Source organism: Protopterus annectens, chromosome 3.part0, assembly GCF_019279795.1.
Source record: "Protopterus annectens isolate FY-2018-M chromosome 3.part0, PAN1.0, whole genome shotgun sequence".
Classification (NCBI taxonomy): domain Eukaryota; kingdom Metazoa; phylum Chordata; order Ceratodontiformes; family Protopteridae; genus Protopterus; species Protopterus annectens.
This window is the reverse complement of record NC_056731.1, coordinates 756,878,256-756,900,612: the sequence shown is the minus strand read 5'-3', so window position 1 is coordinate 756,900,612 and position 22,357 is coordinate 756,878,256. Positions and strand designations below refer to the sequence as shown.

The window sequence follows — 22,357 nt, the reverse complement described above, 5'->3', positions numbered from 1 at the left end:
CATATAAAGTGCCTGTTGCCCTTTAAGAATAAATTGCCTATGTTAACATTTAAAAAAATGATATGCTAGTAATATTGCAATAGGGAATGGGTGGCAGATGGATAACAAGCTCATAGTAACTAGGTAACTCCACCAAAGGAGGACATTCATAGGACTCCAGCATTCAGTACAACACAGTTACAGTATCTGTGACCCATCTGCATACTGTGGCAGTAGAACCCACAACCTTTGGCATCAAAACTAAGTGCTACCTGTTGTGCTACTAACAGTGCAAACAGACTTTGCATAAGTAGCATTAAACTTCTCTTCCCCTGAAGCTCTCAGATGCTTGTAAAATCTACTTGACACTCAACTAAATTTCTCAACTTCACAGCATAAGAGCATGGGCGGCACAGTGGTGCAGTGGTTAACATTGTCACCTCACAGCAAGAGGTTCTCCGGTTCGATTCTCAGCTGGGGTGCCTTCTGTGTGGAGTTTGCATGTTCTCCCTGTGTTCGCGTGGGTTTCCTCCGAGTACTTATCTGGAGCATTTCTCCCCGGGCCTCTGCTGAAAACAGGCTCTGTGGAACCTAGTCGGACTTTCCGGTCAACAAATGATAAATAAATAAATAAATAAGAAATCTGGAAAAAGCCAAAATTTATTTGGTGGGGGTGGCAAAGGCCCAAAACTAGGGACACATTTTAAACATTGCTTGTATAATCTTACAAAGTTGGTAAACTAGCGTTTGGTGTTACCATGTGTTTCCTGAATGATGGGAAGACTAAAACTTAAAGGGCTATTGCATATTTAGTGAATTCAGTTCTCACTAATTTGCCAGAAAACCACAAGATGTCCTTCAAGGATGCATCTGCAGTCCTTACAAATGGGTTGTCCTGTCGTCAGGCAGCCCTTCGGTCGGCCGGATTCCAAAGTCTGGGTCTGGCCTCGGCTGGTGTCGCACTTCACCCGACGTCATCTCTGCTGGTCTTCGGGTATAAAGGCATCAGCCGACGCCATTTTCCTCAGTCTTTCTTGCCGCGTGGCGCCCGAAGCAGAAGCTGTTCGCAAGTGCCGGTCGGTCATATCCAGAGATTACTACTACCGAATACTACTTCGAAGACTTCTAAAAAGCTAAGTACCCCGTTGGGGACTCTTTCTTGCCTCAGCCGATGTCAGAAAAAGTGAATAACTGTTTAACTTGTGGGAAACAAATACCTCATAAAGATTTCCACTCTTACTGCTTACCTTGTTTAGGCCCAGACCATGACGTAGCAGCTTGTTTAGCCTGTGCTTCCTTCAACCGACGAACGCTTAGGCGCCGGTCGGAGTTTGCTGAACAGTTTTTCGGCTCAGATTTTTGCGTACATTATGCCGTCGGATCCTCCGACTACTCAAATTGTTAAAAAACGCAAAGAAAAGGACCGACACTCGCGGTCCGCGGTTTCGGCCGAAACCACGGTTAAGCAAACCGCGAGTGTCTCGGTTTCGGCCGAAACCGAGCAAACAGGTCAATCTACAGCCGAATCCATGACTACTACCGAGGCCCCTTCTACCCTAGTCGAATCGGCCTCTGAAGTTTTGCCTACTAATGTGGTTTCTCCGGAATTATCAGACACCATCCCTTTGGATGTCTCTACCCCAGCACGTGGTGCTGCTAGGCCTCCTGCAGCCATGTCTATAAAGGCCTTTGCCAGGGCTAAAGCAGCCAAAACTGCTAAGTCTGTGCCTGTTAAGCCCCCCTCTCACAGGCCCAGTTCCAGTTCCCAAATGCTTACTCTGGCAGAGGATCTCATCTCTTTAATAAGGGGATCCCAATCTCACCCAGACAGGGCCTCTCAACCTCCAGAAAAGAGACCTAGAGCAGAGCCCCCCGTGCCAGTGTCCTCAGATGACTCTTCTGATGATACAGACAATACAGACCATCCTGAGGCTCCTTTTTCTACTTATGAAGATTCCGATGCTGAAGAATCTATTCCTTCTGCCTCTCCACCAGAGGAATTTTCCTTTGGGGAAACCTTACATGCCATGAGAGAGCAATTCCAATGGGAGGGACAAGATTTCTCAGATTCAAGAAAAAGGCTTAGGACCTTTTTACACTTACCGCAACATAGGCCCTTAGCTATACCTCCAGTTCTTCCTGTTGTGGAGGATGCATTTAATGATGTTTGCACTGCTCCTGATACTTTACCTCCAGCCCCTGCTAAGCCCGATAGGTTGTACCAGACACTCCTTTTGCAGATCCTGAGACTATCTCCCAGGGACCTAAGGCAGTAGCTTCGTCCTCAGCGAAAACCCCCCTCCCTTCTGAAAGGGAATCCAGGTCCTTAGAGAGATGGGGTAAAAAAGTATACACCTCTGCTAGTCTCTCAGCTAGAGCTTTAAACTGTCAGTTTCATATGATCCAATACCAAGAGTTAACTAAGAAACTGTCCTCTGATGATTCCTCAGATAAGAAATATGTTATAGAAATGGTGAATAACATTCAGCAGGTTAGTAACCATTCTTTAAAATGTGGCTATGATGCACTGGAGGCTTCATTTAGATCAGCCATGACTGGCACAGTTATAAGAAGGCATGCATGGTTGAAAGAACAGGTCTTGCCGGATCATGTTAAAGCAAAGCTATTAGATGCTCCTATGGATAAGGTCAGTCTATTTGGTTCTCCTGCCCAACAAGTAATGAAGAAAATGGAAGAGAAGGCAAAATCTGTACAAACAGTTAAAGATTTCCTACAGGTTCAGCCTCCAAGGTTTAGCAGGAACTGGCCTTCCAAAAATTGGTCCTTTCCAGACTCCTCTAAAACTCAGAGGCGCAGGAATAGGCGTTCCAGAGGGAGAAATCAATCCAGAGGAGGTGCCTACAGGGGACGCCAGTGGCAAGGCAATAACCAATGAGGCACAGATACAACCACTGCCACTGCAACAGGACAATCACAGTGACTTGACCCTCACACTGCCTACCAGGGAACAAATAGCAGCACCCTTAGGCGGAAAATTAGCCTCATTTTCAAAAAACTGGCACTATATCACAAGAGACAAGTGGATTTTGCAAACTATAGACCAAGGCTACAGGTTTCACTTCCACACCTTACCAGTAAAAAGAGGAATGCCAAACCTACCACCAAATCAAAAGACAGAAGCTCTAAAACAAATAGCTCAATTAACAAAGATGAGAGCTGTGGAAAGGGTACCACCTACAGAACAGGGCAAGGGATTTTACTCCAGACTCTTCCTAGTACCAAGAAAAGGGAAAAGTTGGAGACCTATTCTCGACCTGTCCGCCTTAAACACATTCATCATTGTTCCAAAATTCAAAATGCTGACCCTACAGCAACTTCTTCCCATGCTGGGCAAGGAGTATTGGCTGGTAACTCTAGATCTCAAGGAGGCATACCTGCACGTCCCCATACGACCAAATTGCAGAAGATACCTCAGATTTCTTGCAGGATCAGAGCATTATCAATTCTCAGCATTGCCCTTTGGCTTATCTACTGCACCCAGAGTGTTCACGAAATGCCTGGCATCAGTAATCGCTCATTGCAGGCTTCAGGGAATCCAAATTTATCCATACCTGGATGACTGCCTGATTCAAGCGGACAACAAAAGCAAGCTGACACAAGACTTACAAAGAGTCATTTGCTTACTACAAGCCCTGGGATACACAGTCAATTTAAAAAAGTCAAGACTGATACCATCCCAGACAAGAACATTCTTGGGTGCAGAATTGGACACAGTAAAACAGATGGCATTCCTAACTGCAGAAAAACAAGAACAACTTCCTCTCTACTTCTTGGCATTAACAAAACGGAACAAACTAACAGCAAGAAAAGTACTGCAGGCATTGGGCTTCATGGCATCCTGCATAATCCTGGTCCCCCATGCCAGACTGCATATGAGAAAGCTACAGTGGTACCTAAAGAATTTATGGTCTCAACACAGGCACAGCTTGGAAACCGAAATACCACTAATCTCATGCCTGAAACAAGAGTTCCTATGGTGGGCTCAGGCATGCCAGTCAAACCCAGGTTTGTCCTTCCACAACATTCAAACAAGCTAAACCATCACAACGGACGCCTCAGACCTCGGTTGGGGGGCCCACATGCTGGACAAGTGCATTCAAGGCTTATGGACTCCAGATCAGCTGCACCTGCACATAAATCAAAAAGAGATGCTGGCAGTAAAACTAGCAATCCAGAATTTCAGACCATTCCTCAAAGAAGGCCAATTGATAAGGACAGACAACACCACAGTCATGTGGTACATCAACAAACAGGGAGGCACTCATTCATACCCCCTATGTCGAATGGCTCTGGACCTATGGAATATGGCTCTCAGCTACAACATTCAGTTACAGGCAATATTTGTACCGGGAAAAGAAAACACCCTAGCAGACATATTAAGCAGAACTACCTCGGATGCTCACGAATGGATGCTACACCCGGACATCTTCAAGGCCATCCTAAAGAAATGGGGAATGCCACAAATAGACCTATTCGCATCCCCACTCAATCACCAGCTCAAGAAATTCTGCACAAGGACATACCACCCACCCACTTGCTTGGAAGGTGGAGACACTATCCTTCAGTTGGAAAGGCCTGACAGCATATGCATTTCCACCCCTTCCTTTGATGCACAAGGTACTACTGAAAATCAAAGAGGAACGTCCAAGGATAATTGATAGCTCCAAATTGGCCAAGACAACATTGGTACCCATTACAGAGAAGCATGTCTCGGGGGGAACCGAGGGCACTACCCCTGATTCCTTTGATGTTAACTCAGAGCGACTACAACATCCTGCATCCAAACCTGAAAACTCTACAATTGACTGCCTGGAACATTACATAAGAGCAACTAACCCAGATTTATCCCAAAGGGTTAAAGACATTATCCTTGAGGCCCGCAGACCTTCAACAAGAAGGAACTATGCAGGAAAATGGAAAAGGTTTGTCATTTGGAGTACTGAAAGAGGGAAAGATGTGTCAAAGGTAGATATTGCCAACATCCTGGAGTATTTGGCAGAGCTTCTCCATACAGGCCTGTCCTATTCCTCCATCAAGATACATGCATCAGCTATTTCTGCAGAATACAGCTTGATCTCCCTGTCTTCTCACATCCTCTACTCAGGCAGTTCCTGAGAGGAATTAAGAATGTAAAACCTCCTAGGAAACCACCATTACCAGCATGGGACTTGAACTTTGTGCTAGAAAAATTGACACTCCCTCCATTCGAACCAGCAACAACAGCAGATCTTCAACACCTATCCTGGAAAACTGCTTTCCTACTGGCAATTACTTCAGCAAGAAGGGTTTCAGAACTACAGGCTTTAATGGCAGTACAACCCTTCCTAATCTTCCATCAAGATAGTGTCCATGAGAACTAATCCTACATTTATGCCTAAGGTGGTATCCAGAGTGTCTCTAAACCAGGCTATCCACCTACCTACCTACCTTCTTTCCCAACCCACAGAACAGGGGGGAAAGACTGCTGCATACCTTGGATGTACATAGACAGTTGCGCCACTACCTGGACAGAACCAAGGGCAATAGAAAAACTGACCAGCTTCTAGTAGCTTATGCAACAGGAAGGGAAGGAAAAGCAATTTCCAAACAGACTATCTCCAAGTGGATAGGAAATTGCATAAGATTCTGTTACTCCTACCATGGAAAGCAAATTCCACAGAACATAAGGCCTCATTCTACAAGGGCTACAGCCACTACCACAGCTTTCTTACGAGGAGTGGCTACCAAGGACATTATTGAGGCGGCTACTTGGACCTCCATGCATACATTTGCCAAGCATTATAACTTACCTCTATACTCTAGATCCCGAGCAGGGTTTGCCACTGCTGTTTTGCAAGGGATCCTAACTACACCATAATTCTTCTTCCTCCTCCCCTAGTTTGGCTATGGTATTCTACTCATTTGTAAGGACTGCAGATGCATCCTTGAAGGACATAGTACAGTTTTGTACCTACCATAAATGTAGATGTCCGAACAGGATAGCATCTGCAGACAGGATTACCCACCCTCCGTCCCCTCTGTGGTACTCCTAGGGTATTTGCCCACCTAATAGCTAGCTGGGGGGGATCTCTTATGGTGTATTTGTTTGTATATATGTACATACATGCTTATTTTTTGTGTTTGCCTTCTACTTTTTTGGAAACATTGGCATTTACCCAAAAATTTAGCTATCCAAGAGGGCAACTGGCATCTGGGGCAAGAAACACTGAGGAAAATGGCATCGGCTGATGCCTTTATACCTGAAGACCAGCAGAGATGACGTCGGGTGAAGTGCGACACCAGCCGAGGCCAGACCCAGACTTTGGAATCCGGCCGACCGAAGGGCTGCCTGACGACAGGACAACCCATTTGTAAGGACTGCAGATGCTATCCTGTTCGGACATCTACATTTATGGTAGGTACAAAACTGTACTTTTTAAGAGTAACAGACCAAAAGTATGAGCCAAATATTCTGTGAAAATTTGGACAGTTGAGAGCTATGGATTCGTCTCCCTGAATCAAGTTGGTGGTATGGGTAGAGAAATTCAGGCTTTTGTTTCTTGTACCAAAGGTACAGGGTTTGAGCCTGAATAACACTAACCACCAGGTATACCTAACTGGGGCATTTTAAACCCACACCAAACCAGCAGAAAACTCTTCTCTTCCTAAACTGTATCTGAAACTGGCAACAACAAATGTGGTGATTTCAGCAATAAGAAAGCAAAAAACACTCTGGCAGCAACAAACCTCCCTTTACCTGGAAGCATGACTCTGGGGAAAAGCAAGTTTAAATTCCGCTCGCACGCAAGTCTGGATTGTGTTTAAGGGGTCCTCCTTAAGACGCTGCCACTGTGGAGTTTGAGTTGTGTTTTTTATTGCCTGCCACAGGGGTCCTAGATAATTGCCTATGTTACTGAGTGAAGATGGTCTTGCAGCTGTAAAAGTATGGGGGTGCTCCCTTCCCCTATGGTTCTGGCACCCTTGATTCTTTGCTGCTTGTGCCATAACATGATAGCTGGATAAGTGATGTATGATGTCTTGAGTATCTTATGAATATTCTTATTTTTCATGCCTTTCCCATTTGAACTGTTAATAAACACATGTTCCGATATGTATATAATGCAGATGCACGAGGCTTAGATACAGTTCATTGGCTTTGGAATATTTATAAGAGGAAAGAGCAGTGGCAAGATCTGAGTGTAGGATAGCAGAGCAGATAAACTCTGAAATTCTTCTGTCATGCAAGAATTGGTGTCTCTCTCAGAATTCTGAAATACTGAAGAGGTTTCTAAGGGAGTGTGGAATGGAGTCCCATGCTTCAGTTTCTGGAACTGAAAGATTCGCTGGTATGGAGTTTATGATGCAAGCTTATGGGTGGTATTTGTAGGAGAGTTATGGTTGCTGTTCTGGGCTTTTGGCTACCCTAATATTGCTAACATTCTAGCAGGGACCTGTGGTGTTTGTATATGTCTATGTATAGAAAATGTTTTCAGCTTTGAAGAAGTTGAAGGAAATGTGGGCTTATTAAGGCTTTGGTTGGAAAACAATGACGGAAGAGCGGTTAGTGTTTTAAAAATGACTGCCTTTATCCTCCTCTAATGTGATCACGGACTACATTTAGAAATTGGTCTGTGGCTAAAACTGAGAGAAATTTGAGAGATTCATGGAGATTGTGACAAAGCCCTTTGAATTTAATCAATCTAATTGGGTTTAAATTAGTGTTCTTTTCAAATCTGCAACAAGAAAAAAAGTCCATAGTGATAAACTGCACAGAATTTGACCTATGTCAGGAAAGATGGTAGAGCATTCCACTGACATTTAATTTCCATTTTTTTAAAAGCCACTTTATGCCACAGAAGTCTGCTTGAAAAATCAAACTGCTGCATTTATCTTGATCCAGTAATATTCATAGTACAAGCATTTGTATGATGATTAGAAGTAAATATTTTTGGCATTGTAGATGACTTGCATTCATCTTGCAATGGTGGTGCCAAATGCAGTTGTCCTGAACAAGTGATGCAGTCCAGTATAGTACTGATCCCAACCCATCCCATTACTAATTAATATTTACACAGAATTAATTTTTCTGCAAAATTTTGTTTTTGATTACCAGAGGTAGGGCACAAAGGTAATATTTTAGGCCCAGCCCAGGTTGCACTGAGATGACAAAAGCAGTTTACAAGAACAATGAGATAATCTAAAGTACGAACAGTATCACTGCGAGAAGAAAAATGCAAGTGCAAACAGGAGAGAGTGATATAAACAGTAGTAGCAACTGTACAGTGATAAAAGTTTGATTTAAAAATGTATATTGTACTCTGTCTACAGGCATGTGAGCAGTATGTGTGTGGCTGTTGGGCATGGGTAACAAGGAGATGTCTAGTTGAGGGTTAGATGGAGTTAGTTGATGCAATGCTTTTGCATTAACCTTGTTTATCCAGGTACTCCTTGAACTGGGGTCTGATTTTTATATACGAAGATAGGTCTTTTATAGGTAGGAAGGAATTGATTGCTAGAATTTAGGGGCTAGGAGAGAGAATCTGATTAGTGTACTTAGAAGTCGTTCTGGGAGTTTGTAGAGTTCCAGATTGTGAGTAAATTATGGCGGTTATATGTTGTAGAAGGGAGCCAAGTAGGTGATCTTTGTGGTACTTGTAGCCATTTTGCTGTCTTATTAGGGTAGTATTGATGACCAGTTCAGAGAACGTTGGTTATAAACTGGCAGATTTTGTTGGACAAGGTTTGGAGGCTCATACTGTGCCATACTAGGCTTATGGCTTACTGCCCTTGTGGGTATTTTAAACCTAGCCAATTTTCCTTTCAAAGGTGATAATCAAACCCTGTTCTTGTCTGAGGTAAACCCCTTAACTGTTATCCCAACCTCTAGGTGTATGATCATTTCCTTGGAAATGGCAGCAGTGAGAGGAAGACTAGTTGGACAAATAGAACTCCTTACCTATGGCATCTGTTGCAGGTGGAGAGAGGAAGTGAGAAAGTTTTGGACACTAAACAAAAGCGTGTTCATTTTCTGACTTCTTGTCAGAATGGAGCTGAAGTTTAGTGTGTGATCCATCCAAATGTCAAGATATTTGAAGAAAGATGTGATTTTTAGTAATTTAGGTTGTTTTGATCTCAGTCTTGTGTGGACAGCTGTGTTGACAATGTTCGATTTGATCATGTTCTTTTCTGTTCTCTTGTCTGTTATGGAGAGCTACTTTGACCGTCTTTGGTGGTACCAAAGATTACAACTTTGTTTTTATTAGGTTTATGTAAGTTTGTTTTCTTTTTCTTTTTGATAAATGGCATAACTGGTTAGTGAGTTTAGGTCTTGTCTGTCTGTTTTAATAAGGAGGAGTGGTTATTGCTAGATCTGAGCAAGAAGTAGGGGGAGAAGTATGTAGGGTCTGACAGATGTGTAGAATATTATGGATGGTTATACTAAAAAGGTGGCAGCCGTGGCCAGGAGGTCAGTTAACAACATGCATCCTTATACTACATCATATTCCCTGTCTTGTATTTCATATTAACCATTATATTACCAAGGATTTTCTACAGTGTACCTTATGATCAGTTAGCATATCATGGACTTATCAAATCTAAGCACTCTAATGTAAACCAACCAACACTCCTTGTAAACAATACTATTATCACGGGCCCATCTTCTGTTAAATACTGGCATCCTTATCTTATTTGTTGCTGCTTAACCATCACTCTCGATCAACACTAGGTAATACATACCTGAGATGTTACACTAAGACAACTTAATACTGAAAAACCTCACATCTTCTTCCCATTTTGCTGCAACGATGAGTTTCCCAAATACACAAACTCCCATCTCAAAAACTTAATCTTCTTCACCTTCAGTCATATGTGACCTGAGCAACATGTACAACAAAGCCTACCCACCTTCATTCACTGACCTAGAATGTCTAGTAATCATAACATCAATAACTGTGTAGCACTGGATACTTTGCCAAAGAAACCACCTCCAAAATGAATGAGTCAAAGCATTCAACAATTTATTTAAAAAGAATTGCACAGTAAATCGGCCAGTTCCACCCTTGGTCCTAACCAGACAACTTTGACATGAGGCTTTTTTTTTATTTTTTAAGGTTTGACTGTTACAGAATGCTATCGCCTTTCAAACACATCATGACAGCAATGCAGGGAAAAAATCCAGTAACCAAAAGCGGCCCTGCAAATATGGGATGGTGGACTAACCCCACAGATTTAAATGTTTCATCTTAAAATGTTGTTGCTATAGAGTTCCTGTTCCACTGTCCTGTGTTTGCAGGGTCGCTTTTGGCTATAACTGTATCAATTTCATTTTGTTTTTCAAAATCCAAAGGTGGCAGCTCAACAGGGATAATGGTCCCCAAAGGATGTGGAAAAATGGCAATAAAACATCATCCACGGGACCACCATGGCACTCTGGTTACAAATACCAGTCTCAGCAATTGCAAGTCCATAAATTACTTAGCGAAACAACAAGCGTAACTTCGTTAGCGAAACAAGCGTAACTTCATAGCGAAACAGTAAGCGTAAGGTTATTTTTATCATTTAGGTTATTTATTTTTATTAGGTTATTTTTATTATTTTTATACTTGTATAGAAAATCTAAAACAACCAAAGTTTGTATATATTTTAATTATAATGTGTATATATTTATAATGTGTATATATTTAGTCTAGTAATATTTGAGATGATGGATCTCTCATATATAATGAATTGGATATTCTATTTAAGTATCTACATCGAATCAGAGTGTTATGCACTTTATATATTTTAGGTTTGTTATTAAGTATTTTGCTTTAAATGTTATTTTACTAATCATTTTGCAGGAAATGATGTAATGAATTTTAATGAGCATAAGGGTATTTAAAATTGTGCTTTCTACTGTTTTATCAAGTCTGATGAAGCCCTAGTGGTGAAAGCGCTTGCTGTGCACAATAAAATTATATTTGCCTAAGCCGAAGTTATGCTTATTGTTTCGCTAAGTAATTTATGGACTTGCAATTGCTGAGACTATGCCATGGTGGTCCCGTGGATGATCTTTAGTATTTTGTTTGTTTTTCAAAATGTCAAGGGCAACCACTCTATATCAAAATTAGATTTAAGGAATATATTTTCTGTACATCTGTAAACTCAATTAGTATTTAGGGATAAAGCTCTGACAACAACCCAAGGAACTGATATGAGGGAAAGGAAGTCTGATGCAGGTATGTTAACTTCCTGTTTTTGGAGTAGTGTGTTGACTGCATGCCGAGGGTGGACATTGTCACTGTCCCATTGTAGAACAGGCATCATGAAGGTACACTGGCATTGGGGGAAGGGTCAGGGAAGTCATGTGGAATTGCTCACTTGTAGGTATGAGTGATATGCTCTTGCTGATACCCACTGTATGCCAAACCCTGGGACAGACTAATGAATAGTGCACTGGGAGATGGTAACTCAGTGGAAGGGGGGGCTCTGCCCTTGTGCAAGTGATGACCTGATTGGAACCAAGGCAAGTACTCTTGTCTTACCCCTATTATCATCGCATCAGTTCATTTCCCTCACACATTTATTAATATACAAATATATTTATAGAGGGTGCAATATAAAGGGAATGCTTCCATCCTGTGTTTGAGTCATCAGATCATACTAGACCAATATAACCTGTCTGATTTTCATCTGTTGTTATATAGGTCATTAGTAATTGCTAATTCATTAAGTTTCCCATCAGTCATGACAATAACTCATGCCTACATTAGAATGTAATTTGGGGACCTGAAGAGACCAAAGTCCCCGTAAGAGCAATCCGCATCTGATAATCAGTGTTTTCTTACTTGAGATGCCATAATTTAATCAAAACGCATGGCTATGTGTTAATGTATAAGCTCATAGAAGTGGAAAAAAATCTCTCAAACATCATCCTCCTGGAGATCATCTTATCAGTGTAGTTTGATCTACACCTTTACTGGACTGTCTGCTACACCTTACTCCCAACTTTTAAATTTTCCCCAGGAAATGACCTTTGTGTTTGCTTGTTCTGGTCCACTACTGCCATCAAGGAAACTATGCCCATGTCTCTAGCATGACTTGGGCTTTAACATCTGCATGAATGGGGCTGATTTCCTCCTGCTAAGTACCACATGTGCTGTCCAGTTTTCAAGTAATTTTGTAACTACTGCCATCTTTATGCAGGGCTTTCGATCAGATACAAAGTTTTAGATGTGGTTTATAAGATGTAAAATATTTAGCTGTTGAGATTCCATATTCCCATTATAGGGCATATGGATTTCCCTGAATAAGGGAAAAATGGATGGAAGCAAAAGAATATGATGCTTTTTGAAAAGTAGTTGAGGTTTATGGGGAAAAATAATGGTATATTATGATACTGGAAAAATGTCTTTGGTGTAGCCATGGAGGGAATTAAAAGAAGGTGGAAAAAAGGCAAAATATTTTTTTTTTTTTTTTTTTTTTTTTTTTGTGAAGCAGAGTATTTTTGTGGAGAATTTTTGTTAGTTTCATAGTGAAAAGGAATGTGAAATGCAAGATGATGGGAGGTGTGTGAAATGCAAGATGATGGGAGGTGTTGATTTTTTTTTTTTTTAACTACAAAAAGTTCCCTATTAGAAGGCCGAAGACGCACATTCTTTCGAATGCATCTAGGTTGAACTCAAAAGCCTGAAATGGCAAAATATCGAAGCGGCTTTTAAGAAAATTCTTTCCCTGTGAAAATTTGCTTGGCCGCTTTGTTACTTTGCGTTTTCGGCACTCTAGTGTGGTCTCTGAGTTGGTATATTTAAGTGTGGGGGGGGGGGTGAAGCCTCCCACTTAATGTAATGTTTAAAGTATGTTTTATTTTTTGTTTTTGGAACAGCGATTCCCCCCCCCCCCCCCAGGAAAAAAATTGCTGTTCTGACAGTTCAAAATTGTAAGCTTTCGCTTACATAGGGTCGATTTAATCACCGTTCACTTTTTTAAGCACTCTGTGATCTAATATAGACCCAACAAAAGACATGGACTGCAAAAATAATTTTAGGAAAAATTTTAAAAATTAATAAAGACAGGAAGGATTTAAATGTATGCATATGATCTATAGGAAGTATAAGTATGTGGTATTGTTATATGGGGATAAAGTGCTGTTTGTGACAATATAGGTGCTATGGAAAGATTTTTTGAGGATTTATGTAACAAGAACATGGCAGAGTAGTAGTAGTTTTGTGTTTAACTTGTAAATTTTAAGTATGAATAATGCATAAAGTTTTTACATATGGGATAAAATGAATGTAAACATTAAATCACCACCTAGCACTCCCTCTCTCTTTCTCTCATTTATTTTTATTTATTTTTAATAGGATCTTTACATCCACCTGAGCTACCACCAACTCTAGCAGATGAGGTCTTTGTTTAATGTCTCATCCAAACTTTAACCTTGTCGTTAGCAGATTTTCACAGTGTAAAACTGGATGCAAGATGTTTCTTGGATCTTGCCATCCTTGCATAAAATTAGATTTTATGACCTCTGTATAGAACTTTTGGATTTTTCAAGGCATCTTTATCCTTTGCTGTGTACTGCCAAAGCTTAAGGCAAACTTTGCTGCTGCCATGTCACAGTACTAATTTTGCAATTGCTTACATCTGAGTTTGAGGTGAGTGTCCGTTACTGCTGAAGTTGAGCATTCTTGGAGTTAGTGTATTCCCTTTGTCAGTAGGAGCAGTGTTTGTAGTCTCAATTTACGGATGGCTGAATCTACCCTTTTTTTGGGTGGAGTTGTGTACGACAAATGAAGTTCTTTACCTGTTTTGGTCAGATGTCCATGATTATTCTAATGGTTGAATATACACAATTTCACATGACACTTTTTCATAACCTTTGCCTGGATTTTAATAAGTTGTCTTCATGGAAAATAAATTACACTGATTCTGCTCCTCTGTGAACTAAAACCATAGGAAGAAGCAAATTTGAAAGAAACAAACAAAAAAAAAAAGACTTCGCCTGGAGAGCACAATCGTAGAGTGTTGCAGTGAATGCTTCAGACTTTGGGAGAGTACTGTCCGAAATCTGAGTGCAGGATATGAGGCCTTTGTCTCGAATCAAACTACATATGACTCTGTCCTCTCTAGAAATGGCACAGCTGTGTGACAGCTTTTGTTATGTAAATTCTCTTCATCCTGTAATAGCTGTGAGAAATTAGGATAGCTAGCTAAATGGGGATTGGGTGATGTGTGGAAGTGAGAACAGAATGAGTGAAACCCATGGATCGGAGTACTCCTAATGTTCATTATTAGAAAGTTTCATAACGACTGTTCATTCAGGCTGTTACACCAGTTCTGATAAGTTTGCAGAGTATTGAATTTAACATTTTGTAAATTAACTTCATTGCATTCTGTAAGCTGTTCCATTTCAAAGAAAGGGATGATATGATACTGAAAGCTGACTGGCTACTAAATGCCTTGTTAAGGGTATGTTGACCTAGCTTATTTCTGAAGTTGGAAGACTGATGTATTGATATGGAAGAGTTTTGATACAGTTGGTGCTATCCAACCACTTCTCCTCCAAGGTTAACTCAAGCCTATAACGCCTTTTATATTTCCATTTCACATCCATAGCTCCTTATGGTGTCCAGACATTTTTTGCATCTGGCAACTTTAACTAAACTTAACAGGCAGTATTAGTGCAAGGAAATGGACTGACAGTAGCATTGTTAATCTAGGAAGTCATGTAGTAGAGAAATTGCCATTTGTCACTTATTTAAATTTTCATGTATATGTTCACGTTCTCATTTTCATAACTGAGAGGCCCTACGTGTTAGAGGGGTGTGGTCTGATGTTCTGTGGTGGGAAACTGGGAAAATCCAGTGTCAGTTTCCATTTATATCGCACTATACCAAAGATATCACTACTTGTCTCTTGGTAATTATGGAAATAAACAATTTCCATATGTATTTAATACTTCAAGAATCATGTGACTTGCAAACTATTGAATATCAGGTGAAACCTTTAGATGTTGAAAAAAAAAACTTGATTATTTGCACTGTAAGTTGCACATCTTGCAAGGTGTTTATATTGCTACTCCTATATTTAAGCACATGTTTTTGTAAATATTTCAATAAACATGCAGTCATGGAGGAGTTTCTTGTTTATGTGAAGGCTTACATGTGGTTAACAAAACCATTCTAGCAAATTTGTCTAGGCTGTACAGTTTCCAAGACCTGAGAATTTTTGTGGAAGTTTAGCAAAAAAATATAAATTGGGTTTGCATGCATTGTAATAATAGTATTATAGAAAGACTGTAAATGCACCATTGTCATTGTAAAGAATACTTGTTATGGATAACCTTGTTAATTCAACAGTTTAATAGCTTTTATTGTTCACAATATTTGCATTCCTCTATCTTGTGCTTTTTTTTTTAGTTTATTTTTCAGAAAATGCTCTGGTATGACATTCCACAACACATAGGTGTTGAGTTAACAGGACTATCCATAGACACCGACTTATGTCTGGGACATCACCCTGGGGGCAGGCATCTTTTGTCTGGTAGACAAAGAAGCATTTCCTGTGCTTTCCTCCGAGACCAACAAAAATAATACTCCATTGTGGCAGAGGACACCACAAGGGCTTCAGAAGAAGGGTCTGTTGAAAATATGGCAAATATGTTAGAAAGTTCACCTCAACTAAGTACAGAACTTCTCTCTTCATGGTACCTTGTAGCATACCTTACCATCACCAATATATACCGTAAATGTAGTGTTTTGGGTACTAAAGCCCTAAAATGTCAGTGGCTACCATTTCAAGTGGTTCTTTGGTAACCTATAAAGGCAACAAAACTGCTTTGGCCCTGTTTCCTGCCTGATGGTCAGAAGTGTCTGATTGTTGCAACTGCCAGCTGCTGTAATATGTCTAGCTCTGTCCATCTCAAGGTGTCCATTTTGTGTGCAATAACTCATTATTTCAGAAAAGCAGACTTTCCTGACCTTTAGAATTTGGGGCCTCCTTGGTTACTTCACCAATGTCATATAAGGGGGGATGCAAGACTTGTACCTAGCCATTCATTCATTCCCCTTTCAAAGGAAGTCTAGAAGCTTCTTGACAGCTGTGGCTCGTATTTCCACTTGTTGCTACTACCTAACTGTTGCAGTGAAGAGGTCCCATTGTTGGCTTGTAATGGTGTGGGCAGTGGATGGCTTACTTTCATGCTGCTTTCCTTATTTTCTTGTCCGTGTTGGGTGAATATGATTGCATGTACACAGGATTACTGTATTTGAATTATTTCCTATTAAAACACCTGTTGTGATGTCCTTTAATGGTGTTTCTTGATAACTGCTACTTATCTGATACCCTGCCTCCTTTCCTGTCGAGCAAAAATTCTAACCAATGCGACATCCTTTCCACTGCCCTAACAAAAGTAGTATTTCTTTTTTGTGTGCAGTCCAAGTAGTTGTGTGATGTGGTTTCACTCTTGTCTATAGCTTATTTCTCTCCACTAGGAAAGGGCAGTAGCTAGGATGGAGTGAGAGGTGCAGCTGCCTTGGGCACAGAATGTTGGGGGTGCGATCAGGCATCCATCTGAGCTGCTGGTCAATGCAGTATTGGCTTTGGTATTGTATTTGTGGGCAAACCTGAGTGCTGTAGTGCTCTGTACATTGTAGCAAATAGTTTGCTACAGTTAAAAAAAAAAAAAAAAAAAAAAAAAGTGCTGAAGGAGGGTCTATGACAGGGCACATAATTTGGACCCAAATGGCTGGGGAGGGGTGAAGGTGGGGCATGTCATGCATTTGGCTACCTGGTTGGTGTGCCAGCAGCAAGAATTATTTTATGTTTGCTCTTCACTGAAAAAGATGAGTGGATTGAGTGGATAGAGTGCTAGTTCATAGGACCAGCACAGGTCTAGCCTGCTATGCTTTTGGAATAGGGTACAAGCTATGTTGGTTAGTTTGAAGCGATTCAAGACTATCGCTACTAAAGTCACCCCCTCTGCTAGTTCCATTGCTTGGCTTTTGTTTTCTTCCCTCCCTCTCGTTATTTTTGATTGTATGTGACCCACTTGATTACAGTGGAAACATCTGATCTTATAACATAGCATGTACTGGAACCAGTGTGTTTCCTGTCTGCCTGTCAAGCCTAATGTGATCGTTTTAGATTTCCCATTCATATGTACTGCTAGGTGATGCTGTCTTCTGCCGTTGTACCCTGATGGCTAGCTAAATCCCCCCCCCCCCCCCCACCCCACAATTTCCTCATGTCTAATAGATTTTGTTCTCTGGTGGAGTAATAACTGTTTACTCTTTAAAGGGGGAAAAAAAAAAAGTCTCCCAAAATGTCAAAAATAGTAATTTGGTTTCTATTAACTCCAGAACCTTGACATATAATGACATCCGTTGCTCCATCTGCTTGTAGAATTTCTGCCATGGCTCAAACTGTCTCTTATGAGGTTTTCTTATGGTCATATTTGGTGGTAGTTTTGATTTGCTTTTGGCTTGAGTCATGGCTGAAAAGACTCCTGCAGTCATTCCTTCTGCCCATTTGACAAACAAGCCATTACTATATGTATGGGTCTGATTATTTTTGCTTGTTTTTTTGGGGTGGGGTGGGGGATAGAGAAGAGACATGGCTGTTTAGAAGAAACTGTAAATAGACTGGTAAACCAAGTAACTGATGGAACCTAGCCTTTCAGTTAGCAGTTTGAAAACTGTAATTAGCCCAGGTGCTTACATTTTATATGGGTTAAATTTACGTATACTCTCTGTATAACTACATGTACATTAGATAGAATGTTAAGCACTGGTATCTTTTATGGTGAGCCTTTAGTTAAAAAAAAAAAAAATGGTTCTAGGTTGAATGATTGCAAATTAAAATGTATGCCCTTTGTTTTAGCTTCAAAACAGTTTGCTGATGAAATTCTGAAAGTCCACAACGAATACAGGAAGAAACATGGTGTTCCTCCCCTTAAGAACAGTAAAAAGCTGAACAGAGAAACACAGCAGTGAGTTTATTACTTTTGATGTATTTTCATGTGTATATTTAGTCTAGTGAGAGATTACTGCTTCTCCTCTGTTTCGTAGGTATGCTGAAGCATTGGCCAGCACAAGAATTCTTAAACACAGCACTGAATCCAGTAAAGGACAATATGGAGAAAACCTAGCGTGGGCTTCATATGATCAACCGGGTAAGTACATTTTACATAACTAAAAATAAAGTAGGAAATTAGTTCATACACAAAATGCTGCAATGTCTAATACTGATCATGTGGATGCAAAATGCACTAAACTCTAGTTAACCGGAACTCAAGCAACCAGAAAAAGAATTGAAGAAATACAGTACAGTTTTCATGTGTTGCACTTTGTCCCCCCCCCCCCCCCGCCACAGAAACATACTTTGTTTTTAGAGTTTTGAGTTTTAAGAAGGAAGATTGGAATAAATTCACACTCTCCCCAACCTAATAGCAAGTCAAACCAAACACATAGTATAGGGGACAGCATTAGTCAGACCTATTTTTAATTGCAACTCAAGCAATCAAACTGCAGTTATCCAGCATCTACCAATCCCCATGGGTGCCGGTTAACAGAATTTACTGTAATTTGGTTACTGACTTGGTAAAATAATTTGTGCACAATTTGTAGAGTAGGCCATGGAATATTTATTTAATGGAGATGAGTACTAAATTGATCACTATATTGGGACTTTGTTTTTTTTTTTGTACCACTTTGTGATGACAGACCTGCATCTTCTTAACAGGGCTTTATTTTCAGTACGAGTGTTGGTCTTGCGGATTATCTTGTGATAGTGGGACACTTTTATTGGTTTCTTTTTATACAGAGTTGTAAGCATCACATCATGAAATGGTCATCTTGCCAGCTTTTTGTATTCTGGGTTTATTCTGTAAGCCACAATACTGGCGTTGTTACCGGATCACTTTGCTGCTCTAGGGTACTGCAGAATTCTGTTTCATCTGTAGGTGGTAGTTTCTGCTCCATTTCAGAGGAACCAAACAATGGCAGTTTGTAACCTCCAAAACAAGAGAAGTTGGGGCCTAACCGGAATGGGATGAGGCCCTATTACAACAGGTCAAGAAGTATTACCTGTGACCAAACAGATGGGGTCATTTAATGTTCATTCACTAACTGCCTGAGTACCAAAGCATTAGACTCCTTGCAAACTATATGCATATCACTGCAGTCATCAAGGCCAGCCTTGGATGAAATGGAACACTAGAAAAAGGACTCCATGGGCCCCACACTAGCTCCCTGCTGCACCTTTCTAGTTCCCCTCTCCTGGTTTCCCCTCATCCTGGCCCCATGCATCCAGATGTTGCTTGTATTTCACACTTGTTAGTTGTCCCACTGCTTTTGCTTCTCCCTTACTCTTAACATGGTCTAACTGGCCAATACTCTAATAAGTTTGGAGGAAGTAGCATCCACAGCCCCATAGCTTAATTAAGTTATGGCCCTGGATGGTGTGCAGTGTCTTAGAGCTTTTTGTCTTTACAACCTTTTGACCTATTGATATCCTGAACAAAATAATAATGAGCAAGGAAAGAATTGTCTTGTCTTATTTTTTTCTTTCAACGATAAATGTTGCATCTAAAACTTTGTTCAAAGCTAACAAAATAGCAGTTCCTAATAAGTTGAGAAGACAAATTCTTGCATAGCTGTATAAATCTGTGCTGTCTAGGAATAGTACATAATGTATGCCTTCCTACCACTTCAAAGAATTACTCTGAGTACCCATCTGGTGTTAGCCTTCTGGACTGTGCTAATGGAAAGAGTTCTATATTCTGGGGAGGATCAGGAAGAAACCAAAGCATATGGTGAAACCCACACACAAACCTGAAGTGCATGCAGACTCTCTGCCGAAGGAAATGCAGCCACAAACTCTATCCAGAGAAGCGAGTACTGTTAGATGGTAACATTACTCTATGCAGCACTTGGCCAGTGATCCGTTAATATTGCACACATCCTGCCCAGACCACCATAACATGCAGTTCATTACTTTCAGATTAACTGCACCCCCTCTGCACCACATATGCAGTCATTTTAACCTTTATAGTTATGATTTCTAGTTTGACCCTTTTTGTCTATGGAAACTTTTTTTTTGAATTTATGTTCAAGCAATTGTATATTTGTTGTAGAATATCTTGTTTTAATTTGTTTCTCAATATTTTAACCGCTGTATGCTGCATCCTTTGTAAAACACTGATCTTACTCCTTTTCTGTGTTCTATGCTGTTTGTATAAAATAGCTATGTTTTATATATTTTTTTTTATAATTTTTTACTATGTATCTGGAGCTTTTCTCCCCGGGCCTCTGCTGAAAACTGTCAACTTTTGTCTAGTTGGACTAACCCGGTAAATAAATGGAAAATAAATATATTTTCAAGACAGTCGCACATACTGTGCAATCAGAGACCCTTTATGGACTATGTACATTTGAGATAATTTCATTGTGTTAAGTCTCAAACTCCAAATGTCTGTCAGAATTTATTGACTGCAGCCCTCATAAATTTGCTAGAAAAGCCACAAGCTTTAACAAAATGAGAAAAAAATCAGATGTATTCTTTAAAATCGGGGATAATTGAAAGAATCTGTACTACATGCACACGTGACCTCGGGGATAATTGAAAGAATCTGTACTACATGCACACGTGACCTTTAATTATAGCCCTTTTTATATGACTGTCTGCCTCAGACATTTTATAGTGTTTAATGAATAAATGACTCTCAGGAATTTATCCTCTCCTCAGTGCATTACCCATTACAATCCACTTTACCTGTTCAGTCTGTTAGCTCAAGAATCAGAGAGAAAGCTAAAAATTGTCGACTAAAGACTTGATCAAGGACTGTTATTGCCTTCATATCCTTAAACTTGCTGGTGGACACTATTTTTTTATTTTTATGTCTGAAACTTGTCATTATTCAGTAACTGTAATTTTCACTGATTTGCCAGAAGCTTTGTGAGAAAAAGGCATCAAGAAGATGCAAAAAAAAAAAAAAAAAATTGGAGCCATTTGATTTGTCAGTTGAAATTCCACTCCCAAGAATCCCTGCACATATATGCATAGACCTACTTGAATTAGTATGTACTTTTCTACATGCTGGCAGTGCCCGTTGGCTTCTGTGCTATTCCCTCTGCACTGTTCAGATCTTCTTTGTTTGTCTCGGGTGACTGAGACAGCTTGAACCAATTAGAAGGTTCCCTCATTGCTTCATGTACCCACCCAGGGAGATCCTTGATGGGTGAATTTTCTGATGTCTCAAATGTGTGGATTGGAGAAATAAGCTTAAATGTAGCGCATCAAGTGAATTGAGGTGGTTTTCTTTTTGTTGCTTTTTTATTTTATCTCCTGTAACAACACACATGCATAGACATCTGAGTGCATGGATTTACGAGAAGCCAGAAACAAGTCAAAAAGGTGTTGAACGTAATAGTTTGCTTTCTGAATCTTTAATACTAATTTATCTTTTGTTTTTAATGGGAGGGTCTGTAGCCCAACTGCCAGTACTGCAAGCTGCCACTGAAAAATTAATATAATATAAGCAGTTTGTTGCAGGATCATCTGTAGCACTAGTGTCACTGGAGTGGTTTGCTGGCATTAGAATGAATGTGTTTTTGCTATAGCATCAACTTGGTATAAAGGGAAAGGCTGATTTTCTTTTCAAAAAAAAAAAAAAGCATATTTTTCTTTTATTGTATATCTGTGCAATCGTAAGTTGGCATGTTTTAAAAAGTGGGTTTGGTTAAGTTCAAGAAGGCATGCATTATTTGTTTTCTGTAATGTTACCCCTGATACCTTTGCTGGTCATTTTCTTAACCAGCATTTCATCTTCAGTAGTTTTAACAAAGATCAGTCCAGTAAAGCAGTGTCAGTGCTTCAACAGTTCTCCTACTCCTCTTTGGTGCTGGAAGATACAAAAACTGTAGGCTATTTTCCACCCTACTGGTTTAATTTTACAGTACTGGCACTGAAGTGCAGCATGGTGGAGGAGTGTTACAGTCCTGAGTGTGCTGTCCTTCATATGAGATGTTAAACATCATCTCTGTCTGAGCTGGAAATAGCTCCAGGTAGATGGAAAAATTACAATGGCACTTGATAATGAGAGTAGGAGTTCCCTAAACCATTAGAGTAATTCACAAAACTTGAAACATGATCCACTATTTATCTTTTTCAATACTCTTTTCATCTTTATTTGTAAATACATATAGTATCCGAGACACATGCACTTTGTGCCTTTATTTCGTATGTGTTCCATTTTTTAATGTATAAAGCTTCATTGCATCTAGCTAGCCAAATGTATACAAACCATCATTTATCCATTACATCCCACTTAACTTTTTCAGCCCCTTTATAAAATGTATAAAACATTTGCATGGCACCTTTTTTCAATATTTTATCT

The 22,357-nt window shown here is 40.1% G+C and overlaps 1 protein-coding gene across 1 annotated transcript in view; it reads left to right on the top strand.

The window, feature by feature from the left end:
• The window catches only part of GLIPR2 (GLI pathogenesis related 2), a 1,300,660-nt gene that overhangs the window by 103,044 nt on the left and 1,175,259 nt on the right, over positions 1-22,357 (top strand). Inside the window, exons 2-3 of the mRNA XM_044065100.1 lie at positions 17,842-17,950; positions 18,030-18,133. Coding sequence (XP_043921035.1) covers positions 17,842-17,950; positions 18,030-18,133 — 213 coding nt within the window. The remainder of the gene's footprint in view (positions 1-17,841; positions 17,951-18,029; positions 18,134-22,357) is intronic.